Here is a 21252-nt window from a genome sequence, read left to right as displayed (position 1 = left end):
TTTTAAATACAACTGAAAATGGGCGAGTCACAAATATGGGGTTTTTTTGTGTCTCTGTATGCCTGTCAGACACTGGTGCTGGGAGATGTTAGATTTCTTGGGCTACTTTGAATCCCTGAGGTGAGGAAAAGTGCAGTTTCTGGGGTTTTTTTTCCTTTTTTTCTCCTCTACGCATCTTAAAGGTGCTGTTGACATTTGCCACCTTCTTTGAATTGCCTCAGTCACCGTCCTCATTCTCCACTGACTACAGAGAAAGACTGGCCATTCTAGTTGTTCTGATGGTCACTCAGATATTTCCTGATATGGCAGAAAATATGAATTAAAACTAAGAAAAAAACCCCACAAAAAAAACAACAACAAAACAAACCAAAACTAACAAACATTCCCCCCATCTCCTCCACCCCCAGTTATTAATTAAGTGCCAGCATGCAGGAAATAGTAATGATTCTGAGCTCTTTCTTGGATCTTTTTGAGGCCAGAAATATACAGGCTAGTGAAGCCCTTTACTCCTGAGCAGGGGAGCGATGGTTTTTGTGTATGACGAGTTTTCAGGAGGTGTCTGGCAGAGAACTCTGGTGGGGCAACTTAATGAGAAAGAGGTTCAGCAAGTAATTTATTGCAAGTCTGCTGTATTCAGAAATTAATTAAAGGGGAAATAAAAGTGAAAGGAAATAAAAGTGAAAAATACCCATGGAGTGTGGTTTGTGAAGTAGTACTCAACAGGCAAGAGCTTGTGTGAAGATGTCCAGCAGAGGAGGTGCCACACAAGAAAGCCAGTCTGTTTTCCTGTCTGGTGATGCAGCTTAAGGAGTCCCTAATCTAATTATTGTTAGTTCTAGTTGTTCATTCTTGCTTGTCTTGCAGCATCATTTGACAGTAAGAAGGAAGGATGGATGGACTGAAAAGGAGAATCTGTTTCATAGGATTTCCTTTTTTCTTTTTTTCTTTTCTCTTTTTTTTTTTTTTTAAGGTTAGTACTCAAACCACAAAAAGAGTCACAGAACCACAACCTTAAAGGCAGGTGCAGAATGCTTAGTAAAAGTTTGCACTGACTGGTTTGCACTTGTTGAGTCATGTCTACTTGGATAGCACTTACCACTATGGAATCCTGAACCATGGTAAGCCCTTCAGGTATTTTCTATGGGGTTTGTTTGTTTGTTTTTAGAAAACAAGTTCAAAATTACGTTCTCTGCTTGCCAAACCTACAAGAAAAGTAATTTTTAAGAACTATTCAGCACGTGCATCTCTGAACTAAGAGTAAAGTTTCAGTTAAAAGTAATGCTCATTTGTGTTAAACTAGAATAGCCTCTTCTTTAAGGAACGTAGCTGTAGTACAGCTGCCCAAGTACAGCCTGCACAGGTTACATTATACCTAGCTTGGGCCAGGCTAAATGATAGGTATAAATCAGTGCTTCTCTGGTGTAGTTTGAACTTTGTTTTCTGTGTAACTAAGATTTCCTTTAAAAGAAAGCTTGGGAGGGGGGGGGATAGTTTTCTGACTTAAAGTGCCATGCCATCTGTTTGTGTTTTCCATTGCTGGTACCACTGTGTTTTGGGGCAGTAAGGAGACTGGTGTAGAGTCTGGTGTGTGTGTCCCCATGCCCTCTCACTTCCCATTTTTGAAATAAAATGTCAAGCACTGGGGTGAGGAGGAGCACCTATTCTTTGCTTTCCTGATAGTTTGAATGTTACCATTCTGTAGGGTGAAAGTCACAAGAGCCTGCTTCCTCTCTATGAATTGGAAGCAGAGCTAGCCCCTCCTGAGATGCTTTACAGAATTGAAGCATATTTCAGCATAAGAACTAGATGCTGCCTGACATTTAACACCATACTGCAGCTCAGCTGCTTTTAGACCTATCTGAGTCGTTCCTCATGCTGTGAAAATACACCATGCTGTTTTGTGTACTGAGAGTTCTGAAGTTCTCAATACACAGTGGTATTTTGGAATTCAAAGATTTCTTGAAACTCAGGGGTTTGACATTGTGATAAGCTGATACTAAAGGATAAGGCTCTTCAAAATAATAATTTAAAAAAATCGTGGGAAAGAAAAAACCCAGTTATTTTACCCATGTTATGGTTTTGGTGTATTCTTTTTTTCTCTCTCATTCAGCAGCACCTCCTGGGTCTGCAGCAGCAGGTAGCCTAAGAGGCTACCTCTAAAGCCGTACTTACATCAATTGCTGATGTTAGGGCACAAACAAAGATGGAGTGTTCAGTAAGACAAGGCTCTATTGAAGTTACTGCTAATAAGAAACCCAGCTATGTTCACTTCAGTCCCATTCAAAACACAGGAAAAGGATCAGCCTTTGCCAGACTTGAAAGGCTGAAATTATTACAGAGGATAAAAACGATTTACTTCAAGTGGGCGTAAAACATATTTTCAAAATAAATACTGAAACCACACTTGCCTCTTACCACATATATTAATCATAATCTGTGTGGGCATGAAATATAGAAAGTGTTCAGCTTTATATTCCTTCATTTTATAAATGCAGGTTTGTTCTAACTAGCATTTAACGTAAGCAGTGCTTCTTAAGCACCAGCTTAGATGCCAGATACAATGTGCCTTCTCACTGTGAAGTGTTACTCCATTGTAGCTTAGTTTTCTTAGCAAAAGGGCTTGCCTCATAGTATTTTCTTAATGCTTATAAACCCCCAAACCCCTGAAGTAGTCATAACTGTGATTAATATGACTATTTGGTTTTGAATTGTTGGACCTACACTTCTTTAAAAAGAAACAGTAGTGAAATAGCTTTTGATACTTCTGTCCAATCTCTAACATAATGTGATATTGTGATACTGTAGCGAGTTGTTTTCTTGGTTTACTACGTTTAAGTGCTGTAGTGCTGGATTCATCATCTATTGCTTTATAAGCACAGCTCTTTAAGTACTGGGTGAGCCTTCTGACAAGAGTTACTCCAGTGATGTCATATGCTTGAGTTCAATGTTCTCACACAGGTGAGATAGTGTCCTACAGGTATAAAATGTGGCTGCTTCCCAGCAGTTATGTAGCTTGTGGAGTTGTTTGTTGTTGTTTGTGGGTTGTTTGGTTTGGGTTTTTTTTGTTTGTTTGTTTGCTTTGCTTTACTTTGTGGTGGAATTTGTGAGGGTTTTTTTGTTGTTCTTTGGGGGGCTGTTGGGGGTAACACCATAATACCTTTGTGTAATACTTCTGTACTTACACTGATCCATGTAAAAGCCAAACTGCTCGAGCCTGGCCTTATTTGCACATGGTAGAGCTCTGCTCACGTTTTAGAGCTGGAAATTAAATTTGGGAAACTTCCCTCCTAAAAATGGGTGTATTTCTGGGGGAGCTGCTTCTCCTCTGTACTGCAGGGAGATCTGCCTCCATCTTCACCTGCCTGCATCCTGAACTGGGTCTGCTCAGGGCACAGCAGCAGTGATTGCTTGTTGAGATGTTTGCCACTGTGCTGTGGTCTGGGGTGGGCTGCCACCATCCTCACCCTGCTTTTCTCTCTTTATTCTGCTTATCTGCATTGCTGAGAGGACAAAGCTAATGCAATAGGATTATTTTATTATTATTATTTGTAAGTCAGATGAACCTTGGGTTTTACACCATTTTGTGACTCTTCTAGTCCTCTGGCTCCTGACTAGATTAATTATCATTCAGTTAGAGCCCATATGGCTCCATTGCTGAAGTAGCAATGACAGAGTTGTGTTGGTTTGGTTTGGTTTGGTTTGTTTTTCTCTTGCTTTCTTGCCTTAAATATAGTATTAGTGGGGTCTCTGACGTGTTTTCTGGTACTATTATGCAGCAGCGAGATCTACATCCAAACCTGAGGTGATCCTATCACATTTAGCATGTTGTTTGGCAGTAATGGAGTTTATTTTACATAAACAATAATGTTTACCTGTAATGGAGTATGTTAAGAGAATAAGCAGTCCACGGAGATCAAACTTGCCAACCTTGAAACAGTAATTCCTAGAAAGAGATGCTGAGTGCACCATGGAACCCCTTTTTCTCTGCACAGAGATGCTCTGTGAGGAAGAAGTTGGGCTGGTGGTCAGCTGTGCTTGTACAGTCAGCATTCATTCAGGATTACTTGAGGAGGCAAAATAATGCTCAAGCTGGGTCCTTGCGGACTCTCAAAACCCAGCAGAGTTTATTAGCTTGGGCCCAGTGCCAAGTAAATGCAACTGCAGCTCCCAGACCAAGTAGGATCTGCTGTTTTGGCATGGAGTCCCAGCTGTTAAAGCCTGCCAAGTGTGAAGGGTGCAGACCTGGGTCCAGCACTGTGCTCAGATAAGGGAACTCTCAAAAGGCATTGTGCTATCTGACTATGGATCAGCTTGGGACCATCAGGGCTCATTAGATCAACAACAGTTTTGGCCCTGTTAACCTTAAGCTTGCATCTGTGCCTGGTCTTTTTTTAAGGTTGGGGTTGTTTTTTGTTTGGGGGGATTGTTTTTTAAACTCCAAGTTCTGGGGAAATCTGTTAGCTTGGTCAGCCCCAGTCTCAGCTACGACTTTATGTGCATGCAACATAGCGTGTAAGGAGCTTCTTGGAAACAGACTGCAGAGACACTGAAGCTGCTGAGCAGGAACCAGCTCAGGGCTAGCACTGAGTCAGAGCTGCTAGTCTGATGATCTTAAATTAATTTCTCTGAGCTGTGATTCCCAGCACCTTTTGCAGTGAAACAGTATACAAATGTTTCCACTGCCTGCTTCCTCACAGCCTGTGAGTCATGGTAGTGGAGTACTGACCATTACATCCAGAGCATGGAGCCCTAGGTGGCTGTTGGTAGTTGAGACTTGTGTATTGGTTTTACTATGGTACATACACTGAGACTATACATTTAATAACTGCAGTTGTCATGAGGTAATTATCTTTTCAGTTTGGATTTGAAAATACTATTTGGAAAAACTGCAGTGTGCTTGGACTAAGTCAAAATAATGTTAAGATTATATGGTTGATAGTCTGTGGATTGTTACAGTACTTGACATTAAATTTCCTCACAGAATTCACAAATACTTGCTTCACTCTGCCAAGCAAAAGATCCTTCAGCTTTTCTGGGTTTTTTCATATACAGGTGCAGCTGGGACAAGCGGATATAAAATGCCCAATCACAGAATGCAGCGAGCACCTGGATGAAACAACTGTCCTCTATAACCTGCCCCATGACGACATCATCAAGTATAAGTATTTCCTGGAACTCAGCCGCATTGACTCCAGCACCAAGCCATGCCCTCAGTGCAAGCACTTTACAACCTTCCGGAGGAGAGGCCACATTCCTACCCCTGCCAAATTGGAGAACAAATACAAAGTGAGCATGCTTGCCAAGCCTTGTGTTAGATGGCACCACAGAAGTAGGGCAGCATTTTGTGGGCATTAAAAGAGCTTTCTTGCATCACTGGGCTACATGCAAGCTGTGATTAGGAATATGAATCCATAGTACATCATTGATTAACTACTTAATAGATTTCTAACAGTTCAAGCAGTGGAACTTCAGCCCTTATTTCTTCTGTATTGTTAAAAAAAAAAAGAACAAAAAACAACAAAAGCTCTAATAAAACCCCAAAACTTTTATAGCATTTCTTTTAGTAGATTTTCTTCTACTGTGATTTCAGTCAAAGATGAAAGGCAAGAGATTGCAGTTAGAAGAAGCTTTAAGCTGCTGAAGGTCCGTCTCAGTTCCACAAGGCAACGGTTCTGTCTGCAGCATTGTGCTCTCTGGTTGTTACGTTTTCCATCTGGTTACTAGATTTGTTGTGTTTAATTTCACGATTGAGCTGTCCTTTCCTGGACAAACCGGTTCTCCCCAGCAGGAGTTCAGATAACTGTTTAGATAGCCCTAATTACACAGCATAAGATTCAGCCCAGTATGGAGATTAAATGTAGAAGGTTGTGTATCCAGTGGAACTGAAACCTTGGTAAATCTAAGTCTGAGTCATGAGCTACTGATGTGTATCTACAGTGCATGAATTGCATGCTGTGCTGTCTGCTGGACTCAACATTTTCACTTTTTTGGCCTCTTACATGGAGGTGGAGAAATGCACACAGCCATTCGCCTTCACCCATCCACTTAGCATTCCCTCAGATGTAGACAGGGTATAGAGCCCAGGGTAGATCAGAGGTGGTAATTTTCCTGCAGCAGCCTTTCTTAATGTGCCAGAAGCTGTTACTGTCCCACCAATGTGGGTCACATGTGGTCTGGTGCAGCCTATCGTGGGCATGCCAACTTTAAGAACATTTCTCAAAGTGCGAAATGGGGTGTCCTGACCATGAGTTACTCCTTTGCGAGTTAAAATGCTGTAGTTAAAATGTTTCCACTCCTTTCCTAGGAGGCTGTGTGATGCATGAAATAGTGCAAGCTAGAAGCAGTTTCCTGGTCCTGTGGTGATAAATTATGTATAGCTCTGATCTGCAGAACTCAGATCTCCTGGGAAAAGGCTCTGGCAAAATGTGTCCTTTGAGCTGTGTGCAGGTATTGCCTGGAAGGATGTCTAGTTGGCGCTGATCATAAATATAATCAGGAAAATGCTGACAAGCAGTATAGGATCATCATATTCCAGTGTTTCAGCCTACTCCCTAATCCTGTGTTGTTTTCTGGCATAGATACAGTTCTAGTGACTTATTTTAAGCTTTGGCCTCCAATCGGGAGACTTGGAGACAACACCATCCATAATGCCGTTGATTCCTTTGAGAGCTCACAAAGAACTAGTCTCAAGGAGAAAAGACAACGTAGAAAGAATTGTGCCCTGCCTATACCACCCCAGGAGACCTTTCCCTGTGCTTTTTGTGACCTGAGATTTGCCTATCTCACATTGTCCTTTTTAGTCATCAGCGCGCTTGTAGTAAGTGTGGGTAAAGCCCTTCCCAAATCTTTGTTCATGAAGTCAAGCCATGATGATGATGAGCACAAAAAAGTTTTACTGCAGGGATAAGCTTTAAAAAGAGTGCTATATATGAGTTTGTGCATATGTGAATAATTACATACATAGGGACCATTATTATCTCCATTTTCTTAGGTTCTCATGTTATTGCTTGTATGTGTCTTGTCTGTACCTTGAACTACAGGCTCTTTGGACATAAAGATGCTTCTGCATGTATCATAGGAGACATTTGACTTGAGAGTATGAGACTCAAATGTTCACATGCAAGCAATATAAACAGCAATTGCACCAGATGAATTCTGCACCAGCACTGGAAGTGCTGCCTTCAGAAGAACTGAGTCATGCGTGGGGAAAGTTTATGCACAAGCCTACCATTAAGATCACTGTGCATGACGGCTCAGTGCCAGCACACTTGCTCTCCTATATACTGCAACAAGAAAATACTGTAAAATCCAAGTGTACATTTGGACAGATACTTTAGAAATGTTTTTAAGGCATTCCTAAAATTTGATACACTATGGATTATAAATAACAATTTAAAAAGGTAGCAAAGTTTAGATAGATTAATTTTCCTTACCTATAGCTGATTTATGTCAGCTGAGCGGATCTAAGCCCAGTAGTTCATATAGCTGCTGCTGTTTTTTGTTTGAGAGATAAAGCGTTGGTTTGCTAAGCCTAGAGAGTTAGCTGATACATATTTGTTGAGAGAGGAGGAGGGGGAAGAAAAGGAAAACTTGCTACCCAAACCTTCTCTCTCCTATTAATGCCACTTAGGACAGCACAGTACAGCAGTGTGACTGTTTAGTTTCCTATATCAAATATTTGTAGCAAAAATGGATCCAGCTTTAAGTAAGGAAATACTCCTGCCCCCTCTCATATGACCTCAGTTGGGAGTGTAAGACTTGATTGTAGATAAAATAATAAACTGTTGGTCGGAGCTGGTATGCCAGAGTTGCAAAGGAAATGGGTAAACATTGAAAAATTGGTAGTTCTGTTTCTATGCATGGAATAGGTACGTGTTTCACAAGAGCAAGTATGTTGTCTGCTTTTCTTGTGGGGGTTGGTGTGGGACTTCTGGGTTTTTCCTCTAAGCTGTGGATTTTATCTCTTGTTTCAGTGTTAGGTCTTTGACTTGCAACCTGCCATGAAGAAGCAGTTCTTGATTCTTGAACTCTTATTTCTGCCTCATCAACTTGTGAGCTTCATAATGAAGCTTTCTTGTTCACTTCTGTCAAGAGATACACAAGACATAAGAAGGGCTTGAGTGCTTGGCTCTAGAAATCTCAATGGTGTTTTTTCAGTGCAGTTGTGACATAAACTCTCTTCTGTTTGAAATACTCAGGAGTTTCTGAAGCTTGTTGCAGGTACATATTCCTACTAGTTCTAGGGCAAATATGCTGTGATCGAGAATCTGTGAGGTTTGTATCAGTTCCTGCTTTATAGATCAGATATTAACCTTGAGGAGCAGATATCTGCCTTGAGCCTGAGTTCTGCCTTGAGCCTGAACTTCTGCAGACGTGGGGATTTGCTGTGCTCCCCTCCTTTGCCCTCAGCTGTTCATTCCTGCCAGCCTGCTTTTGCTCATGTTGATGTTTCGGTGTCACACTGGGAGCTGGATCAAAGATCAGCTCCAATGGGGTACAAGATTTGTTTGTTTTGTTGTTGCTTATATTCAGCTGGTACAAGATGGGGGACGGGTTGTTGACAAGGAGGCAGCTGTTTTGGCAGGAGCCCATATTTAGTTTGGAATGAAGTGGCCGTGTAGTTATAGTTAGTGATTGTAATTCATTGTAAACAGGTAGTTGCATGATTAATTTGACCATCCTTTTATATAGCTAGCATTCCACTAAGCAGCAGAAAATCTCCCATGGAGCTTTTTGCAGTTTCAGGCTCTCAGAATGTTTTTAATGTACAGTCAGTTTTGCTGTCATGGCGTCACATAGAGCAGTGTTTGATGTTGAACTTACCTACCAGTTTTGAAAGGTATTTTCCTGGAGGTGAGGAAAATGATAGAACTGTTTGCAATAGAGCAGCTAGCTAAGAAAATGGCAGTTGTTAGCCCCAGTTGTCAGTTTTGCAGAAAGCTGGGTGCCAAAAGGTTAGTACGAGAAATTTTATAACCTTTCTATTTCAAGGGCAACTGACCCTCAGGAGGCAAAGGATTTAGTATAGATATCCACCCTCTCAATTCTGATTAACTGAAATAGAAGTTGTAAAATAAATAGAAAAATGTTTGTGTGAGAAAAAACGTATCTGAAAAAACACTAAATTAATGCTCTGTTTTTTTCAGATATAGTTTGTTGGCTTTGCTTGACAAAAATATATTTTACCATTTTAAATTACATATATATAGCATTTCTGTGTCCTTTTGATGGTTTCATCCACTAATACTAAAGCATAAAACAAATCTTATTTTACTTTTTTTCTTTCAGAAAAGTAGAGAAAGAATGGAGTAAGAATCTGAAAGAATGCTGTAATTGCCCTGTTGTTTCACACCACATCCAAGTTTGAATAGGGTTAGGAGTTTGTTTTGCAGTCCCTAGTTCCAAGAAAAATAAGGTTCAGAAGTACTTAAAAGAACATAGTTTTTTTTTGCCTGCTTAATGAATGTTTAGACAGTTTTGAACAACGGTCCAGTGGCCCATTCAAAATGTAAAAGCTATGTACCAGTTCAGTTTTGAGGATGGTGCTGTTGAGAGTGGCAGGTGGAAGAAGAAATTAGGAACTCCAAACCTGGTAGCAAAGTAGACAGTTCCCACTAGTTTACTTGAGCTAGTCAGGGCTATTCATGGTAAGAAATATTATTGTGAGTTCATGTGGTTACAGCCTCATCCTGTATTTCAGTACTTTCGAACTAATGTATATGGAAACATCTGATGTCAATGCATGTGTATAAAATTTAAATATATATCCTGGTAGCTGCTATATTTCTTGACATTATATACGTACTGTAATAGATAGATTTGCAATGAATTTGTGTCAAATTTTCAACAAAAAAAAAAACCCAGCCAAACAAACAAGCCCCCACAAAACTTATGTTTTAAATTATGCTGGCACTTTATTTAAAAAAAAAAAAAAAAGAAGCTTTAACTTGCAGCTTCCCAGATCTGTTGGTTTGGGTTTGTTTGGGGGGGGGTTGGGTGGTTTTGGTTTTGTTTGTTGTTGTTTTGGGGTTTTTTTTAACATTTGTGTTCTATCTCAAATATCTGAATATTGCAACTGATAAAAGTTTTCAGGTTACAGAACACTTAATTGTGCCGGCAAGCTCCGTCTTTGGCTGCGGCGTAACAAACACTGAGTAATGCATGCGAGGACTGCTATAATCTGTTTTCCCAGCAGTAGGTCACTGTGGCATGCGTTATTGAAAAATGTAAATTCAAAGCTCAGGAGAGGAGGGTGAAGACTTGTTAGGTTAGATTACTAGCAACTATCCTGCCAATCTTGTGCATATTGGTATCTAAAGTATAGGTATTTCTGTGGGGATCTGTTATAGACCACCTGATCAAGAGGAAACTGTGGATGAAGCACTCTATAGGCAGATAGGAAAAGCCTCAGGCTCACAGGCCCTCGTTCTCATGGGTGACTTCAACCACCCTGACATCTGTTGGAATGATGGTACGGCCCGGCACAAACAATCCAGGAGGTTCCTCGATTGTGTGGAAGACAACTTCCTTCTGCAAGTAATAGAGGAACCCACAAAGAAGGCTAAGGCCCAGTTAGGATTAAACTTGGCTAGGGATATGAAGGATAACAGGAAGGGATTCTACAGGTACATAGCAAATAAAAAACAGATTAGGGAGAACGTAGGCCCCCTCAGGAAGCTCTCGAGAGAACTAGCTACACAGGATTTGGAGAAGGCTGAGGTTCTCAATGACTTCTTTGCCTCAGTCTTCTCTGGCAAAGGCTCTGACTGCCCCACCCGAGTCTTGGAAGGCCGATGCAGGGACTGTGAGAATGAAGACCTTGGGCACAGTGTAGGAGAGGAATTGGTTCGAGACCATCTTAAAAGTCTGAACGTGCACAAGTCCATTGGACCTGGTGAAATCCATCAGCGGGTCCTGAAGGAGCTGGCAAATGAAGCTGCTAAGCTGCTGGCCATCATATTTGAAAAATCATGGAAGTCAGGTGAAGTTCCCAACGACTGAAAAAGGGAAATATAACCTCCATTTTCAAGAAGGGGAAAATGGATGACCCGGGGAATTACAGACCAGTCAGTCTCACCTCTGTGCCTGGCAAAATCTTGGAGCAGATTCTCCTGGAAGGCATGCTAAGGCACATGAAAAACAACAAGGTGCTTGGTGACAGCCAGCATGGCTTCACTAAGGGGAAATCCTACCTGACCAATTTGGTGGCCTTTTATGATGGGGCTACAGAACTGATGGACAGGGGTAGAGCAGTTGATGTCATCTACCTGGATTTGTGTAAAGCGTTCGACACTGTCCCACACGACATTCTTGTCTCTGAATTGGAGAGACATCAATTTGATGGGTGGACCACTGGGTGGATAAAGAACTGGCTGGAGGGCCGCACACAAAGAGTTGTGGTCAATGGCTCAGTGTCCGGCTGGAGACCAGTAACGAGTGGTGTCCCTCAGGGATCGGTGTTGGGACCGGTCTTGTTCAACATCTTCGTTGCTGACATGGACAGTGGGATTGAGTGCGCCCTCAGCAAGTTTGCCGATGACACCAAGCTGTGTGGTTCAGTTGATACGCTGGAGGGAAGGAATGCCATCCAGAGGGACCTTGACACGCTTGTGAGGTGGGCTGATGGCAACCTCATGAAGTTTAACCATGCCAAGTGCAAGGTCCTACACCTGGGTCGGAGCAATCCCAGGCACAGCTACAGGCTGGGCAGAGAAGAGATTCAGAGCAGCCCTGTGGAGAAGGATTTGGGGGTGCTGGTCGATGAGAAAATGAACATGAGCCAGCTTCAGTGTGCGCTCACAGCCCAGAAAGCCAACCGTATCCTGGGCTGCATCAAAAGGAACGTGACCAGCAGGTCGAAGGAGGTGATCCTGCCCCTTTATTCTGCTCTTGTGAGACCTCACTTGGAGTATTGTGTGCAGTTCTGGTGTCCTCAACATAAAAAGGACATGGAACTGTTGGAACAAGTCCAGAGGAGGGCCACGAGGATGATCAGGGGACTGGAGCACCTCCCATATGAAGACAGGCTGAGAAAGTTGGGACTGTTCAGCCTGGAGAAGAGAAGGCTGAGTGCAGACCTCATAGCAGCCTTCCAGTATCTGAAGGGAGCCTATAGGGATGCTGGGCATGAACTCTTCATTAGGGACTGTAGTGATAGGACAAGGGGTAATGGGTTAAAACTTAAACAGGGGAAGTTTAGATTGGATATAAGGAGGAAATTCTTTCCTGTTAGGGTGGTGAGGCACTGGAATAGGTTGCCCAAGGAGGTTGTGAATGCTCCATCCCTAGCAGTGTTTAAGGCCAGGTTGGACGAGGCCTTGGGTGATATGGTTTAGAGCAAGGTGTTCCTGCCCATGGCAGGGGGGTTGGAACTTGGTGATCTTAAGGTCCTTTCCAGCCCTAACTATTCTATGATTCTATAAATTAGTATAGCAGAAGTGTGTATTGGTGCTGTATGTTAGTTTGGATAGTAGCAGTAAATACGCTGTTCTCTACGTTCTTCAGAGAAGGATTTTTCCTCTTCCCTATTGAATTTTACATTAAGAGAATTCATCTTAATTTTACGTCAAGAGAATGCATCAAACAGAGATGTAGCATAGTGTGCTTTCTTTGGTTAGCATCTGGGTGAGTAGGCCAACAAATTAGAGAAAGGGCACTGGTTATATTTTGTATTGCTTTTGTTTTTGTTGTTTTTTTTTCCTTGGTTTTTAGATATTGCTGTGTTTTCATGCAAAAAATAATAATGCTTGTAATCCACACACTGCAACTTTAATGTGTTATATTTCCCTACAAATGAGTTTAATTTCTTGTTCTCTCCTGGTTTTGTGCTGCCTGCCTGCATCTTCAGTAACTTATTTCATTGAGAGGAAGTATGCGATAAGTGCAGTTTTCAGTGTGAGGTATCTTACTGTGTTCCTTAGCAAAAATATCACCTATAGAAACCTGTATAAAGCGTATCTGTAGAAAGCAGTCATACTTGCACCTGGTACAGGGTACCAGAATTTTATCCACTTTAATATTGCAGTCTTTGAGTCTGCTTGATACGAAGGAAATGCATGTATTCTAACACTTAAATTCATGTATGATATGTGGGTTTTTATGAGGATTATGGCTAGTAGATAGTAACTAAAATGTTAATATGTTGTCGTAAGAAGAAAACCATTCAATGTCGTGATGCTGCTTCCCTGCTCTGCACTGTAGCTTATGCCCAAGCAAATGGATCCTGGAGGGCGAAATGCTGTCTTACGGGTAGTGAGAAAATTATTGATTCTCTTGACTATTACCTTTTATTCTTCTGCTTGTTGATCTGTATATGTGTTTTGGCATAAGGAGGTAAGCTGAAGTGATGCATTGAGCAGCACATCATAAGAGTCCACTATTAAAGGTAAAATACTTGGTCAAACAGTGCTGCACAGACAGAGATGTATCACTTTATACAAATGAAACTACAGCTGTTAACGCAGTGCTGCAGTGCAAAAAAAACCCATGTGCTCTCTACAGGTGAAGTTAAAGACAGCCACAGAGAAGTGGGTCAACTAGCATCATATAAATGCTCAGCTTGATCCATTTTGTCAATTAGGCTTTTAGTATGAGACATTAAAGGCAAAAAACTAAATGCTAACCCTGGTGTCTGGAACTTGGGGAATAGTATTAAGGGCAGCAGGCGTCTTCATTTCTTCATCATGCATCAGAGATGGGATCAGCCTTGTATTAGCACACAGGTAGATGGATGTAGCAATTGCACATATAAATAGTAATTTTGGCTCCCCCCTGAGCAAAAAGTAAGATACTAATTTGTGGGAGATCGGAGCGCCTACTTTGGACTCTCCCTGGAGCTGAGGCAGCATGCCACCAGTCAGGGTGTCTGAGCAGAGAGCGCAGCAACTGGAAGGAGTGAGAACTGCTGAAATAAGTTTTGAGGGCTTCACATGTATCTCCACCCTAGAATGTAGTTTCTTGAGCAGCACCCCTACACTATGCATGGCCAGCACAGACACATCAATGGTTCAGTGGTGAACTAGGTCTGGATACAGGTGCAACCAGAAGGCTTTATTTTTTGGCTGGCTGAATTCCTTAGACCCATGCATCAGGTGGTACAAAGCCAGGGGAGTGCTAGGGGTGGGCTACAACTGGAGCTGCTGAGCAGGGCTCAACATTTGCATGAGATGTGCCCTCCCATCTTTCAGGCTGAGACATTTCAGTGCCAAACACAGTAGAAGTTAAGATGTTGTAGGAGCCTAGATGTGCCTATGTTTAACGTGGCCTGGAGTTCTTGGTTTCCTTAGTCATGGTTCAGTTAGGAGGTCTGTCTTAAGTCAGATAAGCACCTGCAGTGTGCCTCTTACTACATATTGCTATAAACACAACAGCTGCCATAGCTTTTCCAAAAAACTGCTGGGCTCTGGAGGAGAACATGATGACAATGGTACCTGTTTGGTGCAACGATTTAAAACCCAGGGAGTGAGAAGAATGGATCCTTTCTTAATTTAGGAGCTTGGCTTGTGATTTTTGCTGTTAGGTGTGGTCTGTAGCAAAAGGACTGTTTGGCACAGCCTCAGCTTGCCCTTGCGCAATCAGGACCATTTCTGATACAAGCTTTGTAACCCATCCTGGGCTGTGTGGAGACCCTTCATAAGACTGGGTACTCCCTGGTAATAGCCTTGGCAGTGAATTTTTTAACTAGAAGACTGAGATCCACTGTGTTGAAAACTGGCTGCTAATTTTCACATGATCTAAAACATGTATCAGAGGCAACTTAGTAAGCTTCCTGGATTTAGCCTTTTGGCATCTGAGCTGCCCAGTGAATTCGGGAAGTTTAAACCAAGCTACTTATGCCTTGTTTGTTTGGGGCATTTCCTGGCTTTAGCAATTAGTTCTGTATTTTCTCCCTTTTAAAAAGATAAGTCAACTTCCACAACATCTTGTTTTTTAACAGACCCATCAAAAGATGTTAGACCTTTTCTGGGCAGCTGTTCTCTTAACTGAAGACCAGTGTTTTTAGAATGGGCTTTCCAGTTGGGTCAGCACCCAGCTTGCAAACGTGTGGTGTTTTCTCATTTGTACAGATCCAGTGTCCATCTTGCCAATTTGTCTGGTGTTTCAAGTGCCACTCTCCCTGGCATGAAGGCGTTAACTGCAAAGAATACAAGAAGGGAGACAAGCTGTTGCGTCACTGGGCCAACGAAATTGAACACGGGCAGAGGAATGCCCAGAAATGTCCAAAATGCAAGGTGAGCTGTTCTGCCTTGGCTTGCAGGTAGTGACTACAAACTGTTTAGATATGTATTTAAAGTATATATTTGTAACTTCTGCTCAGCATGGAAAGTGGAACTCACACTTGAAGTGCACATTCCTGTCAATTGAGAAAAGCAGGTCTTATATTTAACTTACTGGTTCCTGTACTGATTCTGCAGAATCTCTGGATATAAAAATGGCTTTATGGAAATCATAAGAGGGGGCTTTGATGTATGCTTATGATGAATTTATGTTACAGAATAAATTATTACTAAAGTAAAGCTTCAAAGAAATGGAAAGCTTTAGAGACATATGATGCCCTTTGTCATGTTTTCCAAAGATGCTGGGTGAATTCAGTTTTTGAGTAAGGCAGAAAGTACTTTATCAACAAGTTAACTAAGAATATCTTTAAGATTTGTCAAAACCAGAAGTTCTTCACAAACCTTTCTCTTGAATTAGTTTGTCAACACTGGAGTCCCACACCTTAAAAACATCATTAATCTCTTTGGGGATAGGAAATATTTCTCACTACCAAAATGAGATGCAACAGCCTCACATACCCCTGCCCTGGCTGCTCTTAGTGAAGGTTGCCATTATGGTTTTTTACTATTTTTTTCGCAGCACTTATCTCCAGCTACTGACAGAGTAGTTACATCCAAATTAGCTTATCCTTTTTATTGAAAGGGAGTACGCAGTCAGATAGTACCCTGTGTGTTGCTCTACATCTGCTTCATGGAGAGGACAAAGGAAAGAAACTGGGGGATTTGATAGGAAATAAATACTGAAAGGGAAGATACACTTCTAAATGTCCGAAGTATACTTTTGTCTGCTTTGAGCCTTACCCTGTGCAAGTAAAAGAATGTTAATCAGTTTACTAATTAACTTATTTTGCTCTTTGGGAATGAAATGCCTGTGGTGCCATAGCTTGAAATGGAAAGATTTCCAAACACAGAGTAAAATTCGGAAAGCTCTGAAATCAGCAGTTGGTTGTTTACCCTTTCTCCCTCCTACACACACATGACATTTTAACAGAGTTTTAACAGCTTGCTGTTTGGTAAGAGTTGATAGGTTTGAGCCAGTTCTAAAAATGTTCACTTTCTGGGCAGTCTTACAGCAAAATACTTTAATGAACTTTGCTCCTTTTGGACTGGGAAGTAGTATGTGTTTTGGTTTTAATTCTTTGACTTCTGTCAAAGATTCTGACTTCTGTCAGATTCAGTTTTTATGACAATGCAAATGGTGTAGCTATTGAAATAAGTTGTCCAAAAAAATAAAATGCACCAAGCAAAAAAGTATGAACGTGTAAAAGCAGAGGAAAGAGGGCTGGTAACTGGAAAGAGAAAGGGATAACAGTTTTAGCTCCTAACATGTTTATCCTTAATAAGTTTTAAATTTAAACTGCTGAATGTAAAACTGTTCTCACCGTCTTCAGAAGAAAAGGCTGGACACTTGAAACTTGCCCAGGTTAAGTCACTTATTTTGAAGCTTGAAGCTACATGAGTTTGGCTATTGATTTCAAAAATAATTTGTTTCTTAATCAAAAGAAAATAAATCCTCCAACATGGTGGGAGGCAGTGTGAAAAGTCATGAAACTGGCATAGAAAAAGATCCTTTGTTAACAAGTCCTTTCTGGTAATGTGGTGCTATAAGAGAATATTAAAGAGGGAATTCAACAGTTTCATAAACTGTGCTGCTACCCCACTCTGTTCCTTCATTTTTATTTTTTTTCCTTCAGGGGTGAAAAAAGTTATTCCTGCTTACAACCTCCAGTATGTTTATATCAACACATTGTATTTAAACCAAATCTATAACTAGCAAGTAATCAAAAGAACCACTTACCGAGCAGTTAGTGGTCCTGTTTTTCTTTTTTCTTTCTTAATTGGTTGTTGGGTAGTTAAAAGAAATACATGCATTATGCAGCATTCTTCATCGAAGCATCAATAGATATCTGGGCACATGGAGATAAATATACCAACAGTTAACAGTGTGCATTCAGGGGGATTGGAGGTAATATTTTCTCTGCCTCTCTCTCTAGTCATTCCCCAAAATCTCTCTCAAAAAATAGCATTGACTCAGACGACTATTGCATTTTCAAATAAAATAGAGAAAAGTGACAGAGAAAACAGACTTGATAACATGCTATTTGATTCGTCCTTGTTCCAGATCCACATAAGCGATGTTTCATATGACAACATATTTTATTTTGATACATGCATATATTGTACTCAAAGAACCTCTTTTGTGTTTTGGTTAAAAATTGCAGCATCCAAAACTGACAAATAGATTGAGGAAGAGTCAAGATTAAATTGTGTCATATTAGTATTCAATCTTTACACTAAAACTGAAGCTAGCAGAAATTAAAGGCAGAAACTTCAGAAGAGAGAATTTCTTTAATGAGGTAACTTGAACAATACTGGTAGTTTTGAAAGTGTGATATAGCTTACAGTGTAAACTGTGACCATATTTTAGATACCTTCTGGAAATATGTACAGTTTGAGTAGCCATACCATGGAGAAGTAGAACACACCATTATTATCTTGTCTGGGCATGAAGATAAGAAAACAGGAACACTCTTATGGTGTGTGTATATGTATATATAGGCAGATCCTTAGGCAAGTATTCACAAGTTTTCCAGTGGTTTTGGGAAGTACTTTGAAAGACATAATCCTTGGTAATGTGAATACTAGTAGGCACTGTTAAATAAGCTTAAACTTGATTACCTTCTCCTGTAGGTCAGCACAGCTTTAATGCATCTAACAGGAATAGCTTCTATTTACGTTGTCTCTCTAAGATATGCTCACATAAGCAAATACAAATGTTACACGTTGCCAAAATACATGATTATACATTCACAGTGTGACTATATGTCAGTATTATGGAAATACTAAAAAGTGCTGCTCTTTAAAACTAGATCTTAAGTTAGTTTTGAGATATTTCTTCTTTTAATAGAGCCTTTTCCAAATTTATTACACAGTAATACAGTGCAGACCATTTTTCTCAATAAAAGTTGTCCAAAATACAGTAGTAGTGTTCTAGAGGGAGCTGGCTAATGAGTGAAAATTTGCTATGTATTAATAGATGCCTTTTCAGAAAATCTGTGACTTCATTTGGGTTTCCCCACTACTGTTTTAGGGTGTTATTTTTTACGAGTTCTTGCAAAAACATGTTTGTAGCAAGATGCCTTTTTTCCACAAGTGTTTTTACAGTACAGCAAACCAAGGAAGTACTTCATGTTTGTGTTACCTTACCACAGATTTCAATATCAACACTGAGGAAACACCAAACAGTGGCTCTAGCTTAGAAAGCTTCAAACAGAGGCAGAAACTTAAATGCAGATGTCAATGCAAATCAAGGAATATGTACTGTGGGTTCCCTGTTCTGATTATTCTCATAACGAGTGTTATCAAATAACTTGGGTCATAGTTTTTGAAAGTGCTCTGCAAATTGTTTCTCATCCTCTGAAGGGAGGAGAGTTCTTGTTTCTATATGAGCGGATAAGGCCATGCACCAGGTTTTCTTCAGGAGTGGAGGAGAAATGCACACACTCATCCTCAGATCTCTTTGAAATGATTTCCCTAGAAGATTTCCATGAAAGGGCATATAACATGCAGAGGGCGTAAAGTGATGGTCTGAAATAGCTGCTGCACTACCTCAGTTGCTTCCTTAAGACTCTTAGCTCTGTGTGCTTTGCCATCGGTATGTAATTCTTCACCCTTCTTGTTCTGGGAGCCATTCTTTGATTTCTGAATGAGTAAACCTTTCCCCATAAAGTGAGGGTATGTTCCTGGGTTTGAGCAGACCTGGAGGCTTGGACACAGAAACTGGGCTTGCAGTCAGTTATTCTCACATCTTGCTTCCTCAACCCCCACCATGCTGCTGGGGACCCTGAAGTTACAGGGCTCTGAACCCCACACGGCTGCAGCTATCTATAGCAAGCTGCATTCCCAGCCATGTACATTTCCCCTGCTGCATGCCATGGTACTGCCAACAGAGCAGGAACACTCATGTGATATCTGACCCATCGGTAATTGCTTTCCCACCCTATAGATTTGTAATCCATCTCTGTCAGTGGATTATTCTAAGAGGAAGGAAACATGTCCCTGTGAACCGGAGCTGAAGTTAATCTGTCAAGATGTCATATTTTAGGCTTGAAAGCATCCTGCCTGAATCATACAATGTTCATCTGGCATTGTCAGTCTGTGTGCGTATGATAGGGAGTTCAAGCCCCACATCTAAGGTTGGTTTTTATTTCATCATTTTAATGAATTCTCGCCTTCTAGAAAAGGGGAAGCTTTTTGCAACAAAATATGTAGGCAAGTACAATCACATGTTCCAAATATGCATCTTTTGCAGACAGTTAAATATGGGCAAATAAATATCCACTAAAAGGTTTTTAATGCTTTTAATGAGTAATTGCAGTATGTGTCCATAAGAAAATAAAACCTATATAAACCTCTTTATGTTTTAAGAGGGCAGTATGTCTGGGGGATTTAGAGCAGAAACAAGTAGATTCAGAAGCGATTGAGGAGTGGTGCCTGGCTAACTAGAGCTGGGATGTAGAAAGTAAGGTTTTATAGCCCAGTCGTCTCTTTTGTGAATGTCTTTCCCATCATATGTGCAAAAGAAGCATTTGAAAGTGTAGAAATAGGAATTCTGAGACGACTAGTGTTGGCACAGGAATGTTGCCAGGTATATCTGGAACTACTGCTAACTAAATCTGCCCTGGAATCTTTTACCAGTAGCATTGCTGGTGGAAAACATCACTTTGTTACATGTATAAAGTGCCATTTTCAGTAGGTGTTCAGGTGAGCGAGACTTCTCAGTTCCCAGATGACCCCTGATTAGCACAAGACAAAAAACACACTTGGCCATCTCAAGCATGTCAGAATCCCGGGGAGTCACAAGCCTCTTTTGAGGTGAGAGGCTTCCTTGTACCTGAGCTTTCAGCATCTCTGGTGCTTCCAGGGCCACTGAATGGTGATGCCTTGTCTCTACCCGTACCTTCCTGCAGAGTAAATACCTGTAGATACATTTAAGAATTTCAGGAGGCATTCATTCATCCATCACAATTTTCAACAAATACAATTCCAGTGGGGTGTAAGGGGAAAAAATAATCCCAGGGAAGAGTGGTGAAGCATGGAAAAGGTTGCTTGATGAGAGTGGGATGTACCCATACTTGGAAGTTTTTAAAATCTAGTGGAATGAGGCCTGGAGCAATCTGATCTGATTTTGAAGTTAACCCAGCTTGGAGTTGGGGGTTAAAATAGATGACCTCTGAGGGTCACGTCCAACCTCAATTATTAGGTAATTTTATCTTCCATTCACTGGGGGGTATGATCCTGGGACGGGGGGGAGGTTTTCAGCAATTTTATGAGCTAGGGGAAGTGTGTTTACCACCCTGTTAGCTATATTTTCAATTGGCAACATTTAGTAGTAGCTTGTAATCATAGTAGATCCAGTGAAATATTCGGCCTCAGGACTACCCTCTCGCCTAAGACTCTCAGAACTATTAACTAAACACCAAAGCCTTGTCAAGTCTGTGCAAAGTAGGTAAATGTACCAGTTTTTCAGAAAAGTACATGGAGGTACAGGAATGGAGCTGTTTATGCAGGCAATCAGCAGAAGGATGTATATGTAGATCCTAGGTAGCCCAGCTTCATGCTGTTCCGTGGGCTTTATGAAAGCTGGGTGCAATTCTTTAATACAGTTTGTGGATTTTTTTTTTTTTTTTCAAATTAAAAAAAACAACCCATACTTTTTAAATCATTCACTCTAATAGTGCTTTTTCTGATGTTACAAAATGCAGCATCAGTTCATCGTGGGAAAGAGAGTGGGGCCACAGGTGGCAAAAGAGGGAAGCCCATCTGTAGAGGGCTAAATTGAGTTCATAACTTTATTTACTGTGCTGGTTTTATGTTTAATAAGGTTTGGTGCTGATGTGTCTACTTACAATAATAAAACCAAGTTTTTTAGTGAGGGCAAGGATCACTCAGATTCTCATCTGATACAAGGAGTGTT

The 21252-nt window shown here is 40.9% G+C and overlaps 1 protein-coding gene across 3 annotated transcripts in view; it reads left to right on the top strand.

The window, feature by feature from the left end:
* RNF217 (ring finger protein 217) overlaps positions 1 to 21252 on the top strand; it is a 62366-nt gene that overhangs the window by 29408 nt on the left and 11706 nt on the right. For 2 of the 3 annotated variants that reach the window (XM_061378415.1, XM_061378416.1), the window contains exons 2-3: positions 5053 to 5286; positions 15066 to 15230. In XM_061378415.1, coding sequence (XP_061234399.1) covers positions 5053 to 5286; positions 15066 to 15230 — 399 coding nt within the window. Of the gene's footprint in view, positions 1 to 5052; positions 5287 to 15065; positions 15231 to 19281; positions 21112 to 21252 lie in introns of those variants that run through there. The other variant, XM_061378417.1, reaches the window with a different exon arrangement.

The sequence above is a fragment of the Neopsephotus bourkii genome, unplaced genomic scaffold, assembly GCF_033783945.1.
Source record: "Neopsephotus bourkii isolate Nb327-2 ecotype Australia unplaced genomic scaffold, CSIRO-AGI_Nbou_v1 NB_1765, whole genome shotgun sequence".
Taxonomy (NCBI): domain Eukaryota; kingdom Metazoa; phylum Chordata; class Aves; order Psittaciformes; family Psittacidae; genus Neopsephotus; species Neopsephotus bourkii.
Note: the sequence above shows the minus strand (reverse complement) of the source record. Positions and strands in the feature narration are given on the sequence as shown.